Source organism: Schistocerca cancellata, chromosome 6 (genome assembly GCF_023864275.1).
Source record: "Schistocerca cancellata isolate TAMUIC-IGC-003103 chromosome 6, iqSchCanc2.1, whole genome shotgun sequence".
Lineage (NCBI taxonomy): Eukaryota > Metazoa > Arthropoda > Insecta > Orthoptera > Acrididae > Schistocerca > Schistocerca cancellata.
This window is the reverse complement of record NC_064631.1, coordinates 38,749,314-38,776,466: the sequence shown is the minus strand read 5'-3', so window position 1 is coordinate 38,776,466 and position 27,153 is coordinate 38,749,314. Positions and strand designations below refer to the sequence as shown.

The window sequence follows — 27,153 nt, the reverse complement described above, 5'->3', positions numbered from 1 at the left end:
ACACTAGACTCTGTTGCGTTTTAGTTTTATTTTTTCTATCCAGAAGCAAATTATTGCAGTTCCTAGTTTCATAACCATGTACAGAACCATTGTTAACATAGTGTCTAATATTTTTTTAATGTACATAACATTCTGAAAAATATATTCACATGGGACAGTTAAGATATCCAGCATTTTAAAAAGTTCAAGGGAGTGAGCCATGCTGCCACTGTTGGTCATTATACGTACTGCTCTTTTCTGCAATTTGAATATAGCTTCGATATTTTTCCTGTTCACTGCCCAGAATATTATCCCATAACTAATAACAGAATGGATATACGCAAAGTATACTGATCTAATACATGAAATATCGTATGCTGACGTAAGAACTCTGAGGGCATAGCATACTGTAGAGATTCTGTTACGAAGTATTTTTACATGGTCTTCCCACTTCAACTGAGTATCAACTTACATGTCAAGAAATTTTGTGCTTTCCACCCATTGTATGGTTTCATTGCCTAACTTCAGGTTATTATAATATGGTTTTTTGTTTATGTAAAAGTTCATAGCACTTGTTTTCTTAATATTAAGCATGACTTCTTTGTTAGCTGCCCACTCATATACACTTTTTAGTGTTTCTTCAGCTTTCTCTCTTAGATCTACATGTGATGTGTCACTGAGTAGCACATTTGAGTCATCTGCAGACAATATTGTATGCTTTATGCTTTATACTTTGTGGGAAATCATTAATATAAATTAGAAATAGTACTGGACCTAGGACACTACCCTGTGGTACACCTATATTTATATGTTTTGGGTCAGATATAATGTTTTTCAATACAGTTGGAGTTACAAGGTAAATTTGTTATTTCAGTCATCTGTATTCTATTTTCTAGATATGACCGGAACCATTTTTTTACACTCCCTCTTATTCCCAGTTAATCTTGCTTAACCAACAGTGTTTTGTGATCCACTGTGTCAAAAGCTTTGGTTAGATCGAGAAATATACCTGTTGTATAGTTTCCTTTATTGAGTATACACAGAGTATACATGAAATATGCTTTGAGACACAGTTAATGCAACACCTGTAATAGCATTCTGATTAATCCAATTCATGAACTGAAAAGTGGCATGTTCTGTGGAGAGACGCTCTTGAAACTGAAACTGAGACTGACTTAAGTATATTATTCTGAGAGAGGAGTGTTATAGTTCTTGCATACAAAATCTTTTTCTGTACCTTTGAGAAGGAGGTAAATTCTGAGGCTGACCAATAATTACTAATACCTGTGTTATTGCCCTTATTTTAAAGCAGACTGACACAATTACATTTCATATCTCATCTGACTGTGATGTATGGCATATATGACTGAATACATTCCATGCATGTGAAGAACAGGATTTTAGTAATTTAGTTGAGATATTTTCAATTCCATGGGAGTCTTTAGTTTTGAAGCAGTTAACTGCATTTCTAATTTATTTGGCAGAGCATAAAGAAGAAATAGGGTCTGATTTGAAAGACACAGAGGATCTAGTATTAGAGTTTGAGTTTTAATAGGTCTGTACAAGAACTGTGGTGATAGAAGGCAGAAAGGAAAGATAAAGTTCTTTCAGAATTAGTAAAATCATGGGGTGGAGGTGGGGAGGGGGGGGGGGGGGGGGGAAATGGCTACTAAATGATTGTTCAAAATAGAGGGCAGAATCTATGAGACTGGAGATATTGAGATATTCTTTGGACATTTGGAAGAAATCATCTACATAATCCCAAAGGCAGGGAAAGCAGATAAATGGAACTATCATCTAATGAGCTTAACAATGAGCTGAGGGGTCCAGTCTTTTGAAAAATTTAAAAGCCTGCTGTATATGGCACACAGCACTCCCCCTTTAAGTGCTGCTGTCTGGCAGCTGGTTTCATGACAGGAGACTTGCAGTTGCCACAGAGGTGATCTTTCCTCTTGTGACATGTAGTGGAGCAGAGATTGTTAGCGGTATAAGCCTCCAGTGGTAGTGGTGATATGTTTTTGTGATGGGGAATGAACACTGCACATCATTTGCGAGGAAACAGTTACTCAATATTGCTTGTTGTACTGTGTAGAATGCAAAGCAACTCTAAGTGAGTGTGATTGTCATAATTGAGACTGGCTCTATAACTACTGACACTGTCACTCAGTTGGGTTTGTCCCTGTTTGGATTGGCCAAGGATGATAGGTTCATAAAAACTATGTCTGAGTGAACACAGAGTTTTGGCTGTCTGTGTTGTATGAATCTGTTTTAATCTCACTTCCTGTGTGTGTATTGCACACATATGAAGGTCTAGTTTATGCTGATGCCTTGTATGCTGATTATTTTGTATCCGACAGTGATCTGAATTCTGCACTTAGCATGGACATTGACATGTCAGAGGTACTAAGGCTATGAGCAGCAGCTGTGGACCGCATCCTAAGTGGAGTCACTAACGAGATATACTCGTCTTCTGGCACCACCTAGTGGTGATTGTTTGCCACTGAGCCTGAGGCTCAGGCTCACGGCGTGGCCCATTCCTTGCTGCACTTTGCAGCCATTAGTAGTGCACCGTTGCAAAGCCATGTAGATTTAATTTGTTTCCAGTCTCAAGTGCTTACTGATTTGGAATTGTTGTATTGTTATGCCAACTTCACTACATCCTGGACTTGTTAGTGCTTCAATCACTTCATGAACTCAGCCTATTATGGATTTATAGGAACATATGTTTATTTCCCAGTGGCTCAGTGTACCCACTGGAGCAAGTGATGGTAGACAGTTACTACCCACACTGTGCAAGATAGAAAAGTGGCAACAATGAACTTTCTCACTATACTGTTTCATTTAGTGAACCATGGATTCTGAGTTTGTCAAGCTGTGGCAGCAGCAGTTGCAGATCCAGCAGCAACAGCATCAGCAGGAACAGTACACATATCTTTTACAGTTTCTCCAAAATCAATGACGGGTGGCAGCTGTTGTTTCCACATCTCCCCCTCAACCATCTGTTTCCTTCGACACGGCAAACGAGATCTGGGAGGTCTGTTTATGGTAGTTTGAACTACACTGGAAGGGAAGTCAAACTGATGATCCTGAATGCCATTGTGCTCTGTTACTGTCATCTGTCATCTAGTATTAAGATCTGCAAAAATTACATCCACTCTTGGACCTGAGTAGTTTGAAGTTTCATTAAGTTTGCAGTTTGCTGACTGAATACTAGGTCACCAAATGCACACTATTGCAGCTAGGCTCAAGTTCAGCCAGCGTGTTATGCAAAGTAAACAAAACAATCCTAAGCAGCATGGGCAGCTGATTTAGAAGGTTAAGATCACAAGTGTGATTTTGCCTGTCAAAAGTTGGCATGTCTTATGCAGTTTCTTTAATTCAAGATGTTATAATCTGCCTGGCTATGGATTGGGAGGTTAGTGCAAAGGCTTAAGAAACCTTGGATCATATTTTGAATGATGTGTTAAAAATTGCTAAGGCATATGAAGTGACTGCCTCAACACAAGCTCTGTTCGATGATTCTTCTGGTTTTACCACTGTTAGTAGCATTAGTCATTGCCACACTCTTCAATCAACTGATGGCTCCTAGTAAAAGTCATTGTCTGATTTATCAAGATATTGAGTCTGGTGACAAGGAATTGTGTTCATTGTTCAAATGTTACTCTCAGTCAAGGTCATCATTTGGTTTATCAAGCTCTTATGCATCCAGTAGTCTGGTGCCAGTGGATTCAATAGTTTGTGCTTCCTCACCCTCCATGTTGGCAGACACACAAAGATGAAAGCGCTTAGTTCAGTGTCAGTATGTCCTAATATGAGCAGTGGCTCCTGAAGGATTTTCCTCCCAGTTGTTGTATGACAACAAGTCATGCCATCAAATTGCGTCCATAGTGCAGCCCTTATCACCACTGGCATCACCAACTACACAGTGACATCTGCTTTGCTTGCCGCAAGCCAGGCATGTCATGTTGCAATTGGACGTCAATGGTGTGATGGTGGAATGCCAGTTAGACAGTGGTGTGGCCGTGTCCCTAATTAATGGGGATTCTTACTTGTGCAATGGCCCCCTGCTGCTGTGTGCACCACTGCACAAATATGCTAATATACAATTGCCAGCAGTCCCACTGCAGTGTCAAATCATGGTGCAACCTAAGTGAAAAAACGTAGCTCAGCAACTAACCTTGCTTGTAGTTAAATATTTAATGATAACTAACATTTTTGTTTTGAGTTGTTCGCAATTTTCAGGTTCCAAATTCAGGATCAGGTGAATCTAATTTCTAATGTGTTTCCATTTACGGAACTGGATACACTGCATAAAAATTTCAAACAGGCATTTGAACCTACCTTAGGTTGTGCTACAAATTTTTAGGCACACATCTCTTTGAAGCATTTGGCAGTGCCTAATTTCTGTAGAGTCCATCTGAAACTGTTTGTCATGTATGAAAAAGTTAAGGCAGCACTAGAAAGATTGCAGACTCTGGCTGTTATCTCCCCAGTCTTGTCTAATCAGTAGGCGATGCCTATGTCATTGTACAAGAGCATAATGGGTCACTTCGGATTTGTGGTGATCATTAATGCCCAAGCAAATGTTGCTTTGTACCCAATCTCTAGGCAAGAGGAACTGATAGCTAAATTGGTTGGACGTAAGTAATTTTCAAAATTTGATCTCACTGACGCATTGCTGATGAGCCCACAACACACTTCCTAGTGCTTAATATGCCATTTGGCATGTAAATGTATGACAGATTGCCATTTGGGGTCACTAGAGCTCCCAAAAGTTTTCAGAGGTATCTGGAAAAGCTCATCCAGGGCATCCCTAATATTGTCTATTATTTGGATGATTTGTTAGTTATGGGGCCACACCATAGCAGCACTTGCACAGTTTATGACTTTTGTGTGTGCTGCTGGAAGCCAATGGCTTGTGTTGTCATCTACCAAGTGTAATTTATTCCAGCCAGGAGTGAAGTGTTTGGGCCACATATTAAATAAAGACAGGCTTAGACCCACATGCAATCATGTGATAACCATTATTAATTTACCAGTGCCTAAGAATTACAATGTTCTCTGGCCAGAGTCAATTATTATGCGAAATTCATTCTAAATGCTGCCTGTATTTCCCACCCGCTTAACCAATTATGTAAAAAGAGTGCTCCGTTCGTGTGGTCAGAGGTGTGTCAACAGGCATTTGTGAAGCTTAAAATGTGTCTTAGATCAGGCCCTTGTTTGGCGACATTCCAGCTGGGCAAACAGTTCACAATGGCCACAGACGCGTTCGATTGTGGTGTAGGTGCCATCCTGTTACATAAATTTGCAATGGCATGGAACAACCTATCATGTTTGCACATAAGACACTGAAATCAGCACAGAAAAATTAATCACAGATTGAAAAAGAGGTGTTGGCCATCATTTGTGGTGTCCAGAAGTTGCATGCCTATCTCTGTGATACCCAGTTTCATTTGATTATGGATGTTGTCATTGTTTGGCCCCCATGCAAAACTTCCAGACAAAATGGTGCAGTGGCTGCAATGGTGGATGTTGTTTCTTAGTACAGGCTGTTCCAACCGAGCTCCAGGGAGCCGGAGCGCTCACTGCGGCAGCTCGGAGCCCGCGTGGAGGGGGAAAGCGAACTCACTGCCCCCTGGCCGCATGCAGCCACAACTGACGCAATAATCCGTGTTCAATGACAGCTATGATTAGCCGCGGGAGCCCTGTACCTCTATTGGAGGATACCTTTCTATTCATTGAGAGGGATGGTCGTCCGCAGTGTCTAGTATGTCATAAAGTAATTAATTCTGCGAAGAGGTACAATATACAACGACATTATACATGTCTTCACGCAGCGCACTACAATCAGGTAGAAGGCGTTGCACGCAGAGAACTGGTGGCCAGGCTTAAGAACGACATACCAGGAGACGTTAAGTTTAAAAACGGTTTTGTAATACGGAGGGTATCAAAACATGCAACATAGTTCATGATCTGTAATGCGTTTATAATTTTCAGGTGAATGAGAGCGGAGAAAACACTACTGAGTCTGCAATTCGAGCAAGCTGCAGGGTGGCTCACATCATTGCGACGAGTGGCAAGCCGTTTTCGGTGGGACCACTCGTAAAATCGTGCATGGTAGCCGTTGCAGAATGTTTGTTTCCAAGGGAGTTGCAGGCAATTGAAGGGGTTTGCCTGTCGAAGCAAACAATGTCTCATCGAATCCTAGACATGGCAGCGGATTTAGAGACACAGCTCAGGAAAAAGGTGGAGAGCTTTGTTGCATTTTCGCTAGTGCTTGACGAAAGCACCGACATATCGGACTGTGCTCAGCTTGCAGTTTTTGTGCGTGGAGCTGCAAGTAACTGAAGAACTCTTGGATGTGGTATCACTCGATTACACTGCAACAGGACGTGACATTTTTGAAGCTGTTTGTGAATCAGTGGACAATATGAATTTGCCGTGGGATAAGCTCCATTCTGTAGCGACAGACGGTGCACCACAAACGATCGGGTGTCACCAAGGTTATGCTTCTCGTTTGAAAAATAAACTCAGGGATGAATTCGGGAAAGACATTTTGACTCTTCATTGTTTTATTCACCAAGAGGCACTGTGCGCTGAAACAATAGAGCCAGGTAGCGTAATGAAAGATGTCGTGAAGTGTGTGAATTTTGTGCGGCATCACGGTATGAATTGATCGCCAATTCAAAGGATTCCTGAAAGATATGGAAGCGGAGTATGGGGATATACCTTACCATAGTACAGTTAGTTGGCTGAGTCGGGGAAAATTTCTTGATGTTTTCTTTGCCATTCGTGAGGAAATAACCCTTTTTCTCAAAATGAAAGGGGAGAAATGCGTTTTCTGAAAGATATAAAATGGATATCAGAGCTGGCGTTCCTAGCTGACATAACTATGCATCTAAATAATGTAAATCTGTCATTGCAGGGCAAAGGGCAGCTAATAGTTGACATGCACGACCAGATCAAAGCGGTCATGCAAAAGTTACGTTTATTTGAGAGGCATATGAATAATGGACATTTAACGTTCTTCAATCGTCTTGCTTCTTTAAAACTACCTGAAGGTACTACTTTCGGCGATTACCAAGCAAAGTTAAAGCAGCTCATCACGTCATTTGAAACACGATTCCGAGACCTCACTAGTTTGGAAATGGAACTTAAGGTGTTCAGCATTCCTTTTTCAGTTTCCCCCGATAACTTGTCATCATCACTTCATTTGGAGATTATTGATTAGCAAAATTCAACTTTGTTGAAAGACAGGTGCTACAACACATTGGATTTGTCATGATGGTATCGTTCATTACAGCAAAAAACATTTCCCAAGCTTCACAACAATGCTGCTCAGATCATGGGCATGTTTGGATCTACGTATTGTTGTGAGCAGCTTTTCTCAGCAATGAAAAGAGTAAAAAGTAAGGAACGATCGTTTCTTCAGGATGCATTACCACTGTGAACACTTTGACGCCTGATATTTTCGATCTTGTAATGAAAAGAAAAGTCAAGCTACAGAGGCCCAATAAATTTAGTATGCAATTTCTTATAAAACAGTTGTTTCTTATTTATTTCCTGAACATTGTATTTCCTGGTGTAGCATGTCACCACGTCTTACGAGCTAAAAGTATGAGGTTGTCGATCTTGTAAGACGCAACTGGCACATCAAAACGCTTGCCTTGCCGCCTGCCTCAGCCTGCCGTGCCACCTGCCGGTGTGCGGGCCCACTTGAATGGTCACAGCGAGCGACACGGCTCCCTGGAGCAGGGAGCGCTCCGTGGCTCACAACGGAGCCGACGAGCTGGAACAGCCTGTCTTAGTAACTACAATTATGACATCCATTACAGAACTACCACACTGCACTCTGAAGCCACTGCCCTGCCTTGTTGCAGTGTGGCCCTGATGCCAGTTCTGAAAGTCATGAAATGCTGTGTTTTGCCTTGGACACAAACCAGCAGCACACCCCTGATGAGTTCCCCATTACAGCAGGTGACAGGGGCAAAGACCAGCAAATAATACAGGATGTTGGCTGCAAGTTACAAATAGTTTAAGGGAGTTTACACAAGGATTCAGCTGCAGCTGATGTAGAGCTACAAGTGAGTGGTCGTCTTTTCTAATTTTTGTTTATTTTTTTCCATCCTGCATTTTTTTCATTTTCATAATACCATTGGAATATTTAAAAATACGAAATCTATATTGGCATGTATTTCAGTGACTAGTAAGGAGAAGAATGTTAACAAAGTAACACAAATAGAAAATTATACTAGTGATCAGTATTTCAAAACAACAGAGGCCTACTTATTTGTACAATCAGTTCTGTAATCAAAATAATACAACAGAAAATCTGAGATGGAATAACAGTTCATGCTGATTGCTACTCATCACATGCAGGGGGTGCTTAGTGACAGGCAGGCACAATCAAAGTGACTGTTAGATATTATTCATCTTCTGGACTAAGACCTTCATCAGATGTAGACAACAGAGCTCACACACATTCACACATGCACACCTCACACACACAAGGCCACCACTGTCTCCAGTGGCCACATGTATGTGAGTGTGCTTCTGTGGCTATGTGTGAGTTTTGTTGTCTACATCTTGAGATGAACTTAGTCTGATAGCTGAATAATATCTAACAATATTTTCCATTGTACCTGTCTGCCACTCAACAGCCCCTCTATGTGGTGAGTAGCAGTCTATCCTTTTCAAACTGTTGCAGTTCTGCAGTCATGTACTGCACTTCTATCAAAAAACAGCACCAAAGTGAAAAAAATAGATCACCAAAGTGAGAAACATAATAAACCACTAAACCACAATAAAATGTTAATTCCTAATCATTATCTAGTTAAACAGTAGGTAAGGAAAACTGAGTCAAAGTTGTATCAGGACTGTGGTGTATCTGTCCTCTATGAAATACAACTTTTCATATCAGTATGGAATGGAACAATATTATGAAAAGGAAAGTTGCTACTCACCATATAGCGGAGATGCTGAGTCACAGATAGGCACAATAAAAAGATAGTCACAAATAAAGCTTTTGGTCATTAAGGCTTTTGACAGCAATAGATGTAGACACACAAACACACACACACATGCAAATGCATCTCACACGCACAACTGCAGTCCCAGGCAACCAATCCACACTGTGAGCAGCAGCACCAGTGCATGATGGGAGTGGTAACTGGGTGGGGTAAGAAGGAGGCTGGGATGGGGTGAGGGACAGTGAAGTGCTCCTAGCCTCAACCTTCATTAGTCACAGTCCCCACCCATCCAGCCCCTTCCCCGTTTCCATTCCAGCACTACACAGCTGTCATTCCAATATTTGACTTCCCTTTCTGCTACTTCCCCTCCCCACCTCTCCCCTGCCCACTGTCAAACCTGCAGCACTTCACTGTCCACCATCCCCACCATACTATTCCTCCTCCTCCCCACCCCAGCCTCCTTACCCCAGTAACCCCAGTCACCACTCCCATCATGCACTGGTGCTGCTGCTCACAGTGTGGTTTCAGTTGAATGAAACTGCAGTCATGTGTGTGAGTTGCGGTTGCGCATGCGTGCTTTTTTCTATCCTAACCCAGCGGTGTTTTCCTTTGTTACTATTTTCTTTTGCGTCACTATACTCAATGTCCATACTTTCTCTTCTTTCCTGTGTTTCTCTTGTCGTCTACAAACTGCACTGCATGCACTACTTATGAGCCACACTGTATCATCCATCTCAGCCGTGCACAACAGATAGCTACAAAACCACGCTGATTGTTGGTGCAGCATCTTATGTCCCACATTACTCCCACAGATAAAATGAATGCTATACTTCCCAATTAATCACTCTCCCTGTATCAATGTCCCATATTTTCATCTTTTTCCCCCCTTTTGCATCCTTTTCATGATTTTCACACGTATTTGTGTGTATTTTTGTGAAATTTATAGCCTTACTGCTATTGAACACTACTTTTCCTGACACCTGAGGGATTCAAAACCAACAACCTCCTTCATAGTCGCCATTACCAACACTATCCTCACACAAATTACTTCTCCTCTGAAGACATTACCAACAAACAAATCCAGGGTATGGCTATGGACACCCACACACCACCATCCTATGGCAACCTATTCATGGGCCATCTACAGGAATTCTTCCTAAAAACCCAGAACCCTAAACCTCTCACGTGGTTCAGATTCACTGATGACATCTTTGCGATCTGGATTGAGGGTGAGGATACCACATCCATAGTCCTCCAGAACCTCAACAGATTCTCCCCCATTTACTTCACCTTGTCCTACTCAACCCAACAAGCCACCTTCCTAGATGTTGACCTCTAAAATAGCTCCATCATTACCTCCCTCCATATCAAACCTACTAACCACCAACAATACCTCCACTTCGACGGTGGCCACCCATTCCATACCAAGAAGTCCCTTCCATACAGCCTAGTCACCCATGGTCATTGCATCTGCAATGGCAAAGGTCTCACTGAAGCCTTCACAGACTGTAATTATCCTCCCAACCTTGTACTAAAACAAATCTCCTGTGCCTTGACTTTCCAGTCTCCCACCACTTCCCAAAGTCCCACCATCCAGCCAGAGAGGAGCATTTAACTCAGTATCATCCAGGACTGGAGCAATTGAATTACATTCACCTTTTGACTAGCTCTCATCATGCCCTGAAATGAGAAATGTCCTGCCCACTATCCTTCCCACCCCTCCCACAGTGGTATTCCGCTGTCCACCAAACCTACACAATATACTTGTTCATCCTTACACAACCCCTGCTCCCAACCTCTTACCTCATGGCTCATACCTCTGTAATAGACCTAGAGGAAAGACCTGTCCCATACACCCTCCCACCACCTCCTACTCCAGTCCGGTCACTAACATCACCTACCCCATCAAAAGCAGGGCTACCTGTGAAACCAGTCATGTGATCTACAAGCAAAGCTGCAATCACTGTGCTGCATTCTATTTGGGCATGACAACCAAGTTGACTGTCTGCATGAATGGCCACCGAAAAACTGTGTCCAAGAAACAAATGGACCATCCTGTTGCTGAACACACTGCCAAACATGACATCCTTCATTTCAATGACTGCTTCACAGCCTGTGCCATATGGATCCTTCCCACCAACACAAGCTTTTCTGAATTGGACAGTTGGGAACTCTCCCTGCAATACATCCTATATTCCTGTTACCCTGCTGGCTTCAACCTTTGTTAGTCACTGTCCTCATCCATCCAGCCCCTTTCCCTGTTCCCATTCCAGCACTACACAGCCACCATTCCACCACCACACTAAGTCTTGACTTCAATCCTTTTCCGCTACTTCCCTCCCTCCCCACCTCTCCCCTGCCCATGTATAACCTGCAGGACTTCACCATCCACCACCCCAGCATAGTATCCCTTCCCCTCCCCACCCCAACCTCTTCCTTACCCCCACCTAGTTGCCACTCCCATCATGCACTGCTGCTGCTGCTCACAGTGTGGTTTCAGTTGCCTGAGACTGCAGCTGTGTGTCTGAGTTGCATTTGCATGTGTGTGTGTGTGTGTGTGTGTGTGTGTGTGTGTGTGTGTGTGTGCCTACATCTATTGTTGCCAAAGGCCTTAATGGCCGAAAGCTTTATTTGTGACAGTCTTTCTGTTATGCCAATCTGTGACTCAGCATCTCTGCTATATGGTGAATAGCAATTTTCCTTTTTATAATATATTTTCATATCAGTATTTGTTTTGCATTACTTCCCACAATGAAATTCCATGGGAACCTTCAGATGAAGACACTTTACACCAATTTAAGTTTCACTCTCAAGCTTTTCTGAAGTCCAAGATTATCATAAGAAAGTGACCAAAAATGTGAATAATGTGGTCTTTTCCAGGACAGTGGCCATGTTGTAGTGACATACCAATAATTTAACGTGTAGTAGAAATAACAGTTCTATTAATGAAACTTGGTATTTTCAAATATGTCATCAAAAATAGTTCTTTATCAATTTATATTATTTTATTCAATCTAGACCATGTCATGATTCTTCGGCATGGTATTATTAGATGCAAGTAATAAATACGTCAGTATGTTACTTCCAAAAATAAGCTGAAGTGACCTGTTTAGCTTGAAGAGTAACATACAAGTTGTTGTTGTTGTTGTTGTTGTGGTCTTCAGTCCTGAGACTGGTTTGATGCAGCTCTCCATGCTACTCTATCCTGTGCAAGCTTCTTCATCTCCCAGTACCTACTGCAGCCTACATCCTTCTGAATCTGCTTAGTGTATTCATCTCTTGGTCTCCCTCTACGATTTTTACCCTCCACGTGGCCCTCCAATACTAAATTGGTGATCCCTCAATGTCTCAGAACATGTCCTACCAACCGATCCCTTCTTCTAGTCAAGTTGTGCCACAAGCTCCTCTTCTCCCCAATTCTATTCAATACCTCCTCATTAGTTATGTGATCTACCCACTGAAATCAAACACAACAGTCATTTCATGCTCACTAAACAAAGAGAATATTTACCTGAATCTATGTGCCATACTTGACTCAGAGAAGTTGGCCTTACAGAGATTTAACTTAGTGTAAGATGCAGCCTTTTGGCAATTAATAATGTTTTTCTCTATAGATTTTGATAGATGCTCTAAGTTTGTGGAACTGGTAGTATGTAAAACAGCTGCATTGCAATCGTGTTGGGGAAGTAGTATTTTCATCGCTGAAATGTATACATTTTGTTCTTTTTCAAACAGAATTGTAATCTGACATAATCTTGAGCTGTGAGGTTCTCACTTGCCAGAAATCTTATAGGTGTTCTTCATGAATTAAAGCAAGGCAGAAAACAGCTGTCAATGAAGACTTTAGGCAACACTATACCTGTTGTGTTCAAATTAGGATTTAGATGATGATCCACCCTAAAGATGTGCCAGATTTTAACACTAATTACTATGACAGAGATGTGCAAGCACCAGCTCATGAACTCAGAAACCATTGTTTCCTATTTTACAGGAAATACATGATATGAACATCTGGGCTTGTACTAAACTATTGCAGAATCCACAGAATGATTAACTGTAGCTGTTTTGTGTGCCAATGGTGGACCAGAATGTTATCATTTGTGTAATAATGATCCTCTCCTTAATTGATGTATGAAAAGTGTGGGATGAAGCAGAACAATTATTTTTATTGCAGATGTTACAAAACTTGCACTTAAACAGGTGCAGATTAAAACATAAGATCACCCATTTTATTGAAGCTTTTCCCTGAAGCTACTGATTGTTGTGATGTGATGTGATGTGGTGTGTGTGTGTGTGTTTTAATTGTGCCACTCTTCACCCTGATGTGTTTGCTTTAGTTTCAAGATCTACAAAAATTCACACTTTTTATCTATTTGAATGCAGTTTAAAATGGCACTCTCTTTTATTCCTTTACCTCATGTGGCCAACTCTACTCTATGTTAGCTATTGTGGCAGATAATGCACCATAAGTCAATGTGTAAGAATATCCTAAATATGAACAAAACTTCATAAAAAATCTGATGGTATGATGAGCAGTTCTTTTCAATGGATGCACTTAACCTTAAGCTTTTGGAAACACATCAGTGTTTCTTGAAAGCTTGTGTTAAACATATGCAGTCAGAACTGTTGAGGACTAAAGTGTACCATTCAGAGAGCAAGTACAGGAGAAACTCACTACACAAAGGGTAAGTGCTTTATTTAACAACATCTTTGAAGTTGTTTATTCATGTGTTTACAGTGCTTTGTCATCTTTTCATTTCATTCTTTTTGTTCCATTTTTACAAAACAGAAACCAAGAGATATGAATTTTGGAATTGTTTTCTCTTTGCATAAACCATATGAAAGTACTGACTTTCCTGTCTTATGACATTAAACTCACCTTACATATTCCCTAAAGGCCCTCTGGATTGTCCTGGCTGCTTTATCCTGTCGTTTCCATATCCTCGTAGAAGACACAATCTCCAGTTCCTTTCTTGTGGGGAACTGTTTCTTGAATTTTATGTCCATCTGATCTTGCAACTGCAATTTTAAAACATTAATGCAGAGGGAGGTGTTTAGCAGTAACACTGACAACAATATTAAGGTAATTAACTGCCATCTTAAATATGGAATTTGTTACATTTGCAAAATATATTCTTATTTTACCACCCTCTCATGTCGCCACCCCCTGATATTATCATTTTAATGAACTTGAATAGTAAACCATATAAATGAAATGGCTGTATGAACTTGAAAACTTCCGAAAACACACACACACACACACACACACACACACACACCACACACACACACATACAGAAAATATATGCATTAATACATTTCTATATGGGGCTAAATTTTGTTTCGTAAGATGATGATATGCAGAATAATACATTTTCACAAGCTCTTCATCCTCTGCAGGACCACTAGGCAGATATATTTGTACTACTATGGTGGGTAATGACTTAGTGTCTATCTTAACTATGATAATCTGTTTCTTACACAGTTTGTACCAGTTCACCCACATTCCCGTTTTCTTGTTCGTTGTTCGAATTACTCCTACATAACTTTTATTTCATTTTGTGTTGATAACCATCTACTCACCCAACTAGAAGTCTTGTTTTTCCTGCTACTTAATTTCACTAATTTCCTACACATTTAATTTCAAGTGAACCATTTTTCTTTTTATGTTCTCTAACAGACCAACATGATGGAGGTATCTAACATTCCATGTTCTGATCAACAGAATTTATCTCCTCTACTATTTCCTCTTCTTCATTTCTCTCTATTCCTTCCATCTGCTTCTTCTTTCCTCCTTCCTTTATCTTTAAATTGTTTTCACTGTGCCATTCTTACTTTCTGACAATACTGGATTATTAAGTGCACCTCACACACAAATGTACTAACATTTTATTAGATACCTCTAAAAATAAAGATCTATGTTGGAAGACATATATAAGGTCTAGTAAGTATAAACTCACCTTTTTAAACTCTTCAGTTTCTTCTACATGTCCAAGAACATATTTAACTAAGGCATGCAAAATATCTAAACAATGAATCTTGTTGCCTCGAGCGATTGGAAGATTAAAGCTGACAAGTGCCACAATATTTGGTTTAGGTATACCCAGTGGTGGGTCAAGACTTGCAATGAAGTCTGAAAGTTGTGAAAAACGAATGAACTGTGTTGCATGTGGATCATACCTGAAACAAAGGAATGCAATATATACAACTTTGTAATCCTTTTATCTTTTGCATCTCTATCAAATAATCTTATGTTGACCTTCAGTAATAATTGGAATGCACTATATGTGATAAACTTTAGAGAAAGTTTGCATTGCTCTGACTGAGTCTTGTTTAGAGAAAAACAGCTCAACATAGGTTTCTGAAATCTCTTTATCAACTAAATGTAGAATGCTCATTAAAATTATCTGAATTGTCCATTTTCTGTAAATGTGGGGATATGCACTTTGAAACAAAGCAAAGGAAAAGCACAATAACACGTAAGTGTTCCGAACATCATGAGCTAGTGTGCAAGGTGTTGATGAAAGCAATGTGAAAGTCAGAAGGAAGACGTACCAACTGTGCCAATAATAATAATGTATAGGTAAGAGTGAATATCAGCTGTCTCTTTCATGAGAATCCATATGATTTATGCACTCATATTAGAGTTTGGAGCTACAATATTAATTCAGATTAAGAAGCAAGTCTTCAGACTTTGGCGGCAGGTATGTTCAATATATGGCTCTCAGGTCTGCTGCCAGTGATATCTGACATTCTGAATGGGTTCTTTATGTTCCTATATTTTGTGTAATAGACAAATGTCTTCCCAAACACTGAAGTTTAATACATTTATGATGTATATCTAACACATTTACATGATTTTTATTTGATAGGAGCTATGTGCCCATGGATGATAATTTAATTTTTCCTTGAAAATCTTATTTTGTGTTCAGTTACTTTTTAATATGCTTATTCAGTGGCAGTATACACTGCCAGAATCAGTATGATGCTGCACCCACTCTGACACTGATTCAGTTGAGAAAGGTGTCATAACACCATTGTATTCTCTCCTTGTAGGATATGACGGATACACTGGCACAGGGGTGGACTTGATCTCCAAGCTGGTAGCGCACATTCTATTTGGGACAGAGCTGGGCATTTGGATGGCCACAAGAGTACCTGATCATCATGCAGACATTTCATAGAGACATGTGTCATGCATGGAAGAGTTTTACACTGTTGAAAAATGACGCCATTTTACTTTTACAATGACATATAACACATGAGGATGCAGGATGTCTGTGATTTACCATTGTGCAATTGGAGTTCCCTCAATCACTACCAGTCATGACCTGAAGTCATACGCAATGGCTCCCCACACCATGATGGCCTCTCCAAAACATATGAAAAATGGGACTTCTCCCATATTGCCATCATACTCAGTGACAATGGTCATCTGGAGTAGTGCAGAACCATGATTTGTTAACTAAACACAATGTGATGCCATTCATCAGCAGTCCACACTTCCTTGGCATGTTGCTTCTCCAGACACAGCTGTTTGTGTTTCGGTGTTAACAGTAGCCTATACATTGGACAGTAAGTCTATAATCTAGCTGCTGCAAGTCTGTGACCAATGGTGCATGATGACACAGAAGAGTACAGGAAGTCCATTCCATATCCTCACAAGGGAGAAACAGATGTAAAGGGGTGCTTGCTGAGCTTTGTGGTGGTCCAGTATGGCCCACTGAAACTTTGACACTGAGTATGCCTGCCCTCATGGTGCCACACAGGACAATACTGGGCTATGTCACATCTGAATGACCCACAATATGGATAATGCATGATTCAACAAGAAAGCCAAATGAAGATCCACAATCACGCTCCTTTCAAACTCTTGTCAACTAATGATAATTCTGTTTCACATGAGTATGCAGCACCTTTGTGTTCTTCACAGTGAGCACTGAATGTCTGGTGTATATACACTACCCTGTCTGGTAATGAGACTAAACACGAACAACACTAATGCACTCTGGTTATACCTGTCTTAGAGAATTGCATCCGTAAATCATTTACATGTCCGCTGATGGTGTTTACATGTATGAAGTTACATTGACATGAGAGTGTATAAATGTACAAGGTTACATTGACATCCAACTATGTCTTCTTCGTGCTTCACTTTTTTTTCAGGCAATGAATATTTTTTTTGGGTGTGATTAGAAAACTTGTGATTCTGCTCTTGATATTATGCAGTGAACTCAATAAGAACTGTGTTACTACTTACTCTTGCGAAAGTCTGTTTTCTTTCTAACTGCAAATGTTGGCATGTTACAGGGTGCTGTCTTACAAGGAGAAATTCTTATCTTGCTAGTATATTGTTTTATTTACTGGTTACAGCAAAATTCTTAATTTCTCCAGATTCATTGTTGTGGTATAGCAATTAGATTTTTGTCTGCTAGACGTAGTTCAATAACGGTAGGGAGTAGTAATAATAACTCCGAACTTCCTTGGAGATCATAGTCCATATACATTTGTAGTGTACAACTATGTATATATAATTTTTGCTTGTTCATTATCACATACTTTACATTAAATTGGTATTAATTTAAAGTCTGCTTGTTGAAGTCCATGCATTATGCTGCTGTAACTTTTTCTTAGATGAAAGCTGGCATTCAGGCCACCATTTAACATATCTCTGCATGTATCATGAATTCTGCCAACAGGCTAAAACGACAAAACTGGCCATCTCTGAAAATTCTGATAAAAACTGAAGTGTACGTATCTTATTATGCCTCTCTTCTGTAAACTATCTGATTATTTATTTTATTTAACCCCTGTCATTGGCATCAGATATCAAAATGTTCATTGTAAACAGACACTGTTGTTACAGTGTGTAGTAAATTGTTATGTTTGGGTAATTATCAGTAACAGAAAGATATATATGTTCACTAAACTAGATAAAAAATCAATAGTGTCATATCTCAATGAGGAACTTGAAACTTTCAGCACAAGACAGGAGCATTTAGAGAAAGTCTTGCTCAAGTTAAAAAAAAAAATAGTTGACCATGCTCTGCATAGATATGTACCTAGTAGAACAGATCATAATGGGAGGGAACCTCCATGCTATACAGTAACTGTAAAGAAACTTATAAAGAAATAGAGATTACTGCATAACATATGTAAAACAAAGCATAGGGCTATAGAAAGTAAAATGCTGAATGCAACACATTTGGCTATCAAGAGAGCAATGTGTGATGCCTTCAATGACTATTGTAACAGAGTATTGTCATGTGATCTTTCACAGAACCCAAAGAAACTCTGGTCCTATATAAAGGCTGTTAGTGGCACCAAAGTTAAGAGTCCAGTCCCTAGTGAATGAGACAGGAACTAAAATTGAGAGTAACAAAGCAAAATCTGAAATGTTTAACTCTGTTTTCAAATGCCCCTTTACAAAGGAATACCCAAGAGAGCTGCCCCAGTTTAACCCTCATACCACTGAAAAGATGAATGAAATAACCATTAATCTCAGTGGTGTTCAGAAACAGCTGAAATAGTTAAAACTGAACAAAACTCCAGGCTCTGATGGAATCCCTGTCAGATTCTATACTGAATTTTTGGCTGAGTTAGGTCCTCTTCCAACTATAATCTATCGTAAATCCCTTGAACAGAAAACTGTGCCCAGCTCTTGCAAAAAAAGTGCAGGTCACACCTGTCTACAAGAAGGGTAGTGTAAATGGTTCACAAAACTACCATCCAATATCATTGACACCGATTTGTTGTAAAATCTTAGGACATATTCTGAGCTCAAACATAATGAGATATCTTGAACAGGATGAGAATTTCTTGATTTTGAAAAAGTATTCGACTGAGTACCACACCTATGCTTATTGTCAAAAGTACAATCGTATGGGACATCATCAAGTGAAATTTGTGACTGAACTAAGGACTTCTTGGTAGGAAGAACACAGCATGTTATCTTGGATGGAGAGTCATTGTCAGATGTAGAAGTAACTTCAGGTATGCCCCACGAAAGTGTGTTGCGACCCTTGCTGTTCATGTTGTATATTAATGACCTTGCAGACAATATTAATAGTAAAATCAAGTTTTTGCAGATGATGCACTTATCTATGATGAAATACTATCTGAAAGAAGCTGCATAAATATTCAGTCAGATCTTGATAAGATTTCAATGTGATGGAGAGAGTGGCAACTTGCTCTAGGTGTTCAGAAATCTAAAATTTTGCACTTCACAAAATGAAAAACTACTATACTATACTATGACTATATCAATGAGTCTCTGTTAGAATTGGCCAACTCATACAAATATCTGGGTGTAACACTTTTTAGGGATATGAAATGGAATGATCACATAGGTTCAAGTCATGGGTAAAGCAGGTGGTAGACTTTGGTTTAATGGTAGAATACTGGAGAACTGCAATAAGTCTACAAGGGAGATTACTCACAAATCACTTGTGCCACTGGTTATAGAATATTGCACAAGTGTGTGGGACCTGTACACCCACACCAGATAGGACTAACAGGGGATATTGAAAGTATACAGAGAACAGCAGCACAAATGGTCACAGGTTTGTTTAATGTGTGGGAGAGTACTGAAGGAACTGAACTGGAAAACTCTTGTAGATAGATGTAAACTATCCAGAGAAAGTCTATTAACACAGTTTCCAGAACTGCTTTAAATGATTACTCTTGGAATATGCTACAAAGTCCTACATATCGCTCACATAGGGATCACAAGGATAAGATTAGAATAATTACTGCATGCACAGAGACATTTAAACAATCGTTATTCCCACACACCATATGCGAATGAAACAGGAAGAAACCCTAATAGCTGGTAAAATGGCACATACTCCTGCTATGCACCTCATGATGTTCACAGAGTATAGCTGTAGATGTACAGCCAAGTAAATACTATGCAAGCAGTAGAAGACAAAGACTGGCTTTATAGGATAAATGAGGGAATGAGCTTTTTATCATTCTACAGGTTTTACTTATATTAATTTTAGCCATTGTTGCCTGACACATTAATGAGCATTAATTATTAAGTAAAATACAATATTAATTCTTAAAATATATTGCATATTATTAACGCAGGATGTCTGTTCGAAAAATTCTGGAACATTTGTAATTTCTTGCCAATGGTGTGTTGGACTGAAATGAGGTTTGCATCCCTGCATATGCCTGTGTTTAATGTGTAACTGCCAGAACTTTCACTGTTGTATGTCTGTTAGTTATTGTTGAATTTTGTATTGAGTAGAGCATTGCATTGCACAGTTTGCAAATTTCGAGATGGCAGAGTTAGAGGAGCAACATGTCTGCATTAAATTTTTATGAAACTCACGAAAACCTTCACAGAGACACACCAAATGATCCAGGAAGCTTGTGGTGATGAGTGCTTAAGCCTTATTTGGTGTTACAAATGGTTAACATGGTTTAAAAACGTCCAGACAGAAGTTAAAGATGACCCTCTTTCAGGATGCCCTTTGACGTCTACCGACGACACTCATGTCAGGAATGTCAACAAACTTGTGCACGCCAATTGAAGACTGATCATCTGAGAGATTGCAGAAGGATGTAACATTTCAGCTGATCATGATATGAAATCCTGACACAGCATCTTGGAATGCATAGTGTTGCTGCCAAGTTCGCCCATGGCTCATGAGTCAAGACCAGAAAGACCTTTGCTTCACAATCTGTGTAGAGGTTTAGGACTGTGCAAACGAGAACAAGATATTCCTTAAGAAAGTCATAACTGTTGATGAGATGTGGGTCCACAGTTATGATGTTAAGACCAAAGTTTGATCTTTGCAATGGGTCAGAAAAGGTTCTCCAAGACCAAAAAAAGCTTGTCAGGTCAGGTCAAATATCAAAGCCATGCTGATAGTTTTCTTTGGCTTTGAAGGATTAGTTCATCATGAATTTGTACCACAGGATCAACCCATTAATTGATGGTACTATTGGGACATGTTGCAATGCATGTGAAAAAATGACCTGATATGTGGCAAGACAATTCATGGCTCTTGCATCATGATAATGCACCTGCACATTCATCCCTGCCAGTGCATGAGAACTGCACAGAAAATGAAATCACTTTGCTCCCTCATCCTCCATGCTCTTGATTTCTAAAGTAGAAAGCCCTGTTGAAAAGATGAAGATTTGCAATGACTGATGAGATAAAAGAAAATTTACAGACAGCACTTCACATGATCCAGGAAGAGGCATATGAAGGCTACTTCCAGAAGTGGAAACGGCTTTGGGTGGAGGAGAGTTCGAAGGAGTCTGTCGACAATAAGTAATAGGTAAACATAGAAAAATTTTGGGATAAAGTTCTGGAATTTTGTGAACAGACCTCCTGGACCTTGATAGGTTAATGCTGACCTTCCACATTCTTCATAGAAGGATCTACAAAACATAATGAATGAATAAATCAACTGACTTGTTTTATACATTCAATTAGAGTTTTTGTAATCTTGCAACCCAATGGACAGATCATGTTATCTTGTTACATGCAACATATTAACTTTATAAGCTCATTTCATCCCAAACCCGGAGGTTCAATTTCCTTGGAACAGTGTACCTTTGCATACTGGTAAGTGTTTCACTAATTATTATCAAAATCATTATCTAATGCAAAGTGCATGTAAGATTTTTAATGTCAGACAGCAAATGGAAAAGACTCGTTTTACATTTTCTCATGAAGTGTATGTTTGTTCAGTTTTAAGAAAACTGTATTTCTCTGCAATTTTGTTCTGAAGTTAATTTCTGTTTAGTTATTGTCACTTAAGGATTTCTGTTTTTGAATTTCATTCCTGGAAAGGAAAAAATACCAAGCACAGCAACAAACATGTGCTTAAAGAACAAAGCTGCCACTGATGCAAACAATAACACAGAAAACACTGAATTAAAATCTACACACTAAAATTTACCACTGATGCTGTGAAACCATAGAGCTGACACATTAAGGAAAGAATTTGTACAATGCAACTGTCTTGTATTTGGCCTTGTCATACTTGGCAAGAAAGAGGTGAAAGCAAAGTTTTAACAGATTTATGAGAACATGATTTTATTCTTGACAGCCACATCATGACTAGCACCACACAAACATAGCGTTTTTTTCTATGTAACATATGGCTGCAAAACATAAAAATAAAATCTCCTGCAATTATAAGGCCATTTGTTTCTAAGAAAATTGCCTGAATAATACATCTGTTGAATACTCCCAAAATATTTTTTCATTTTGAATCAGAAATCAGACAAAGAAACATTCACTTTGAACCAGAAATCAAAGAAACAATTTTTCATTCATAAGTTAATACATCATTAATGTAACAAAGTAATTGATGTGCCTTCTCCTACATATTCAATATACAACATTTAGTGAGGAAAATGTTCTACTTCTCTCACAGAATTATTGTATAATCTAAAGTAAAATTCAGAAGACCTTACCTGACAAACTGGAAATAACACTGCTAATATTCCCCTACAAAAGCTCAAAAACAGTGTTTTAACATTGTGCTTGGTAATTTAGTATGAAATATCACACATTATGTTGGAAAATTGAAGAGAGTTCTTTTCCCATGGCTGGCAAAGATCATGACATTGCCATAACATGGCAGTTTCTGCATATTTACATGACTGATATGTAGTAATGCTCACACTGGGAGCAGTACATACTGCAGCAAATTGCTCTTTTTTTTAAGAAGACATTTTGGTATTGCTAGGTCAAGATTACACTTTGTTTTCTCAGATTATGACTATTCACATTTGTCACCAAAAGCACACATAAGGTGTGATAAAAAATGCAATGAATAATTTTATTAGAAACAAAGTAATAAACTTACATGGAATTTAACTTAATCTCGTTCAAAGCACTACCCTTGGCTGGCGACACCCTTTTCCCACCACTGAATATGCGACTGGAAGATTTATGAAAGGCTTCTTTTGGAAAGGCATTCAATGGCTTTGTTGTGGGGCTCTCTCAATGACAGGAATGGTGTTGACATTAAAAATGGTTTTAATTTTTGGGAAGAACCAGATGTTGCATGGTACTAAATCTGGTGAGTAAGGCAGATGTAGACAGATAGGGACACTTTTCCTGGTGAAAAACTTGCAATCAAAACTGAAGTGTGGCACAGTGCATTGTCTTGAAGGAAAAGGAAGTCATTGGTCTATTTTTCTGGTCTCTTACTTCATGCATTATTTCGCAGATGTTGCGATATGCCCTCATTAAATTTGGCATTCACAGTTTTTCCCCTTGGAATGAATCCTTATTGCACTATGACCTCAATAATGAAAAATACAATGAGCCTGACTTTGATATTCAATTTTCATTGACATGCCTTTTTAGGGAGAGGAGATTCACTGATTTTGCATAGGGATCTCAGAATTTTCATGTCAGGGTCATATCCACAGACCCGAGTTTCATCTCCAGTTACAATTTTGGACACAAAGCCTAGATCTAAATGAAGACAATCCTTCAACTCTGGGCCAAGTGACAAGATTTTCCTCCTGTTCTTCACTCAAAAGCATGAGAAAAAAAATTTTGCATTCACTCATGCCATTTACAAATAGTCGTTAAAATGCTTTGCACAGACCAGTATGTGATGTTAAGTGCTTTGGTAAGATCTCAACTAGTTATTTGCCTGTCTGAATGACCAATTTTCGCTTGTTTTCCTCTGGTTTAGAGATTAACAAATGTCCCAAACATTGCTCATCTTCTGCCAACTCATTTCCACTTTTAAATTGCTCATAACACTTTTAAAAAGTCTTCAGAGTTACAGCATTACACCATATGCCAATTTCAACAATTCATGAGTTTGTTTGTCACTTTTTTGCAACATGGAACAGAATTTAATATTCATATGTTGTTCAAAATCCATGATGCATGACAGACATGGAAAACACAATATCATTCTAGCATCTCTGGATGCTGACTGACAAGTCAAAACATGAGCCAATTTGATTCTGTCTGTCTCAGCAAATCAGGCCATCTGACGAATTACATAAAATGGTTGTAGCATCAGCAGCTGCTGCTAAAAAAATTAACTCACTGTATTTTTTGATTATACCTTGTATAGCTACAGAAACTGCTGGGGACCACAAGAATTCTAAAGCATGTAACTTTCTTTTCCGGTCTGATTGCACCTTATGTGGTGCTTCAGAGGAGTCATTTTTTTTTTTTCTTTTACAAAACTCAAGACACTGCAAATACTAAATAGAAGAATACACTTATTTTTCTATATTATAGTAACCAATTAATATAGTAAATACTTACTTTGACCAGCGTATATAAAACATCTCTAGGTCATCTTCAACAATTCCAATTTCCTCCTCTTGATGAGCTTGGTTGAAGTTTTCCAGAATAATAGCAATGTACATGTTAATAACAATCATATAACTAATAATAATAAAGCTTGTAAAGTATGTTATTGCAAGAAGTGGAGAGCCACAGTTTCCATTTGGTTGATTGTTAAAGTTTATATCACAATCTGGTGGCTGAATCATCAAGGATTCGAGAACATCATTCCAACCAGCTGAAGTCATTAACCTGCAAAAATAATAAGAGTAATGACTTAGCTATTATCACATTTATCGACAACTACATACACACACAATGTATTTTTATTTTTGTGATGAGCTTATACAACAAGTAACTTTTGGAAATTAGAAGGCATCATCTGCAGAAATAACCATTCATCTAATGAGGAAAGTAAATATACAGGTCACAGCATTAAAGTCACTGAAATAAATCTCTTCTTCATTGTATGATGGAGAAATGGGTAGGAGAATGAAACTTCGAGGTCAAGGTATAATGTGACTAAAAACAAGTCATCTGGAATTGGGAAAGGAAATTTGTAAACAATAAAAAGAGTTAATTATTTTTCTCCTTGTATTACATTGCTCTTTAAATATGTAATGACATCTATGTTCCTCACTGTGTGCCCTCCACTGTATGATCTGTGTGTTTTACTAATTTTCAGTTCATCTTATAATATGATATAATGATGAGGGATAGGTAATATATTGCCTTTTCAGAAGTAATGATCCCATTAAAACAGTGTTGTTACTTGAAGACTGAACATAAAGTACCATAAAATAGTGTGCAAGCTATTGTAGTGGTGCACAGTCAATACACAATAACAACTCCAGCTCTCGTGTATTTACATGATCCTTATAGAAGAGAAATATACAGAAAATTGAGCTAAAAGTAATACTGACAGTACAAAATGTTATAACTACCTTTAATATGAAATGAGGATACATTTTTGAGATTTTTTGTATGCTATATGCAAAAATTATTACCTGAAAAGGAGCTGCATGCTTCTCCCAAAAGTTTCAAAATTAACCATATCATCTAAGGCACCAGTCTGTTTAACATGTCCAAACACAGACATACCAATAATAGCATAAATAAATGTAATCAATGCCAAGAGAGCTCCTATGTTGAAGAGAGCTGGCAGTGAAACCACTAATGCAAACAGTAGTTTCCGTATTCCTTTAGCTGCCTGTAAGTGTATTGAGGAAAAAAAGGAATGTGAGCCACTGACATTATTTTCACGGAAATCTCATTGAGGAGATGTACTTATATACATACCTTGATGAGCCTAAGTATCCTGCCAATACGAAAAACCCTTACAACTCTTAATAGTGTTGGTGAAACAGGAAAATCAATCATGATATCCTCCATGAGAATGCCAAGAATAGATGCTACTACAAGTAAAAAATCAAACAGATTCCATGGAACGGTGAAGTAATGGTAGCGCAGACCTATTATTTTCACAATTGCTTCTGTAAAACAAATGCAGTTATCCACTTTAGAAAAACTAAATATTGCACTGTAAAATTATTCTGCACATTATAAAAGTATGGCATAAACTTACCAAGTCCAAAAACAGTAGTGAAAAAGGCGTTACTAACTTCTAGTACAAAAAATATAGCGTGTGGCTGATTGTAATGCTCAATACCCATTGTTAGCATGTTTAAAAAAATTAGAACAAATATCGCTATTTCAAACCTGGAAAAGAGAAAACAAATGTTAACTGACTGAATTATTGTCATATGTGCTTACAATAACAGAAACTCCAAGATGGGAACAATAAACAAAAATAAGAACAACAAACCATTCATTTGTAGCTCATATATGTATGCTGCATACAAACTTGCAACAGCACAGTAAAAGTAATGGTTTTATCTACCATTCTTTTTTTTAGCATAAGCACACCTTTTATACACATAATCACACAGACATCCAAATGCCCACCCATGGTTGCATTGCCACTGATTGTTTATGAGTGGTTGCTCAGGCTGACAGAAGCAGTGGACAAAAATGGTATGTGACAACTGAGAGGCACACTCCCACACGAAGTTCTCTGATTTCATTAATAAACACCTCCAATCAGTTTTCCCGTCTCCCTTCCTACATCAAAGACACTAATCCCATGCTCCACTGTTTCTCCGCAGTTCCTGACCCATTACTACCAGACTTCTTGTTGCTGTTAATTATATGAATGTCTACACCAATATCCCTCATGCCAGTGACACTGCTGCCATGACCTCTCTAGTGTCCTGATACAAAATACATGACATGCTTCCCAATTCTTTCAGTCAACAATATTTTAACCCATGCTCGTTTCTCCTTTGAACATAATTTTATAAACAACTCATGAAACTGCGTAGAGGAACCATACCTATCTGCTCCACTCACCACGTAAAACCTCTTACTCGGTTTAGACTTAGTGATGGTATCTTCACAATATGGATACATGACTAGGACAGTCTGTTCTCTTTCCTTCAGAACTGCTAACAAATCTGATTCACAAGTTCCTCCTCAACACAACAAGATACTTTCAGAGATATTGATCTCTGCCTCTCAGATGACTCAATAAATACTTCTACTTACATTAAATCCACTGATCACCAACACCACATCCATCATCATTATCTTGGACAGTTTCCAGCCTCTGGTTGGGTCTGTATGGAACATAGTCCTCTCCATCGTCTTCCGTCTTGCCACCATCTCTCCGTCTTCACCTTGGTCCAGTCTTTTCCTTTCTTCTGGACACATTCTCATGCATATGTCACAATCGGGACATAGTACGACTGGTATATAACTTTTTTACTGATTTGGTGTGCATCTTTGCTCCATATTAGGCTTCTGACACTCTTCCGAAATGCTTCTGCTTTTCTCCCCTGCTCGTTTATTTCTCTG

The 27,153-nt window shown here is 38.9% G+C and overlaps 1 protein-coding gene across 1 annotated transcript in view; it reads right to left on the bottom strand.

The window, feature by feature from the left end:
- Positions 1 to 27,153, bottom strand: part of LOC126191195 (sodium channel protein 60E-like) — a 339,817-nt gene that overhangs the window by 4,517 nt on the left and 308,147 nt on the right. The window contains exons 25-30 of the mRNA XM_049931990.1: positions 25,826 to 25,959; positions 25,540 to 25,733; positions 25,248 to 25,450; positions 24,220 to 24,492; positions 14,909 to 15,128; positions 13,828 to 13,967 (exon numbers count right to left, since the gene is read on the bottom strand). Of these exons, the coding sequence (XP_049787947.1) occupies positions 13,828 to 13,967; positions 14,909 to 15,128; positions 24,220 to 24,492; positions 25,248 to 25,450; positions 25,540 to 25,733; positions 25,826 to 25,959 (1,164 nt within the window). The remainder of the gene's footprint in view (positions 1 to 13,827; positions 13,968 to 14,908; positions 15,129 to 24,219; positions 24,493 to 25,247; positions 25,451 to 25,539; positions 25,734 to 25,825; positions 25,960 to 27,153) is intronic.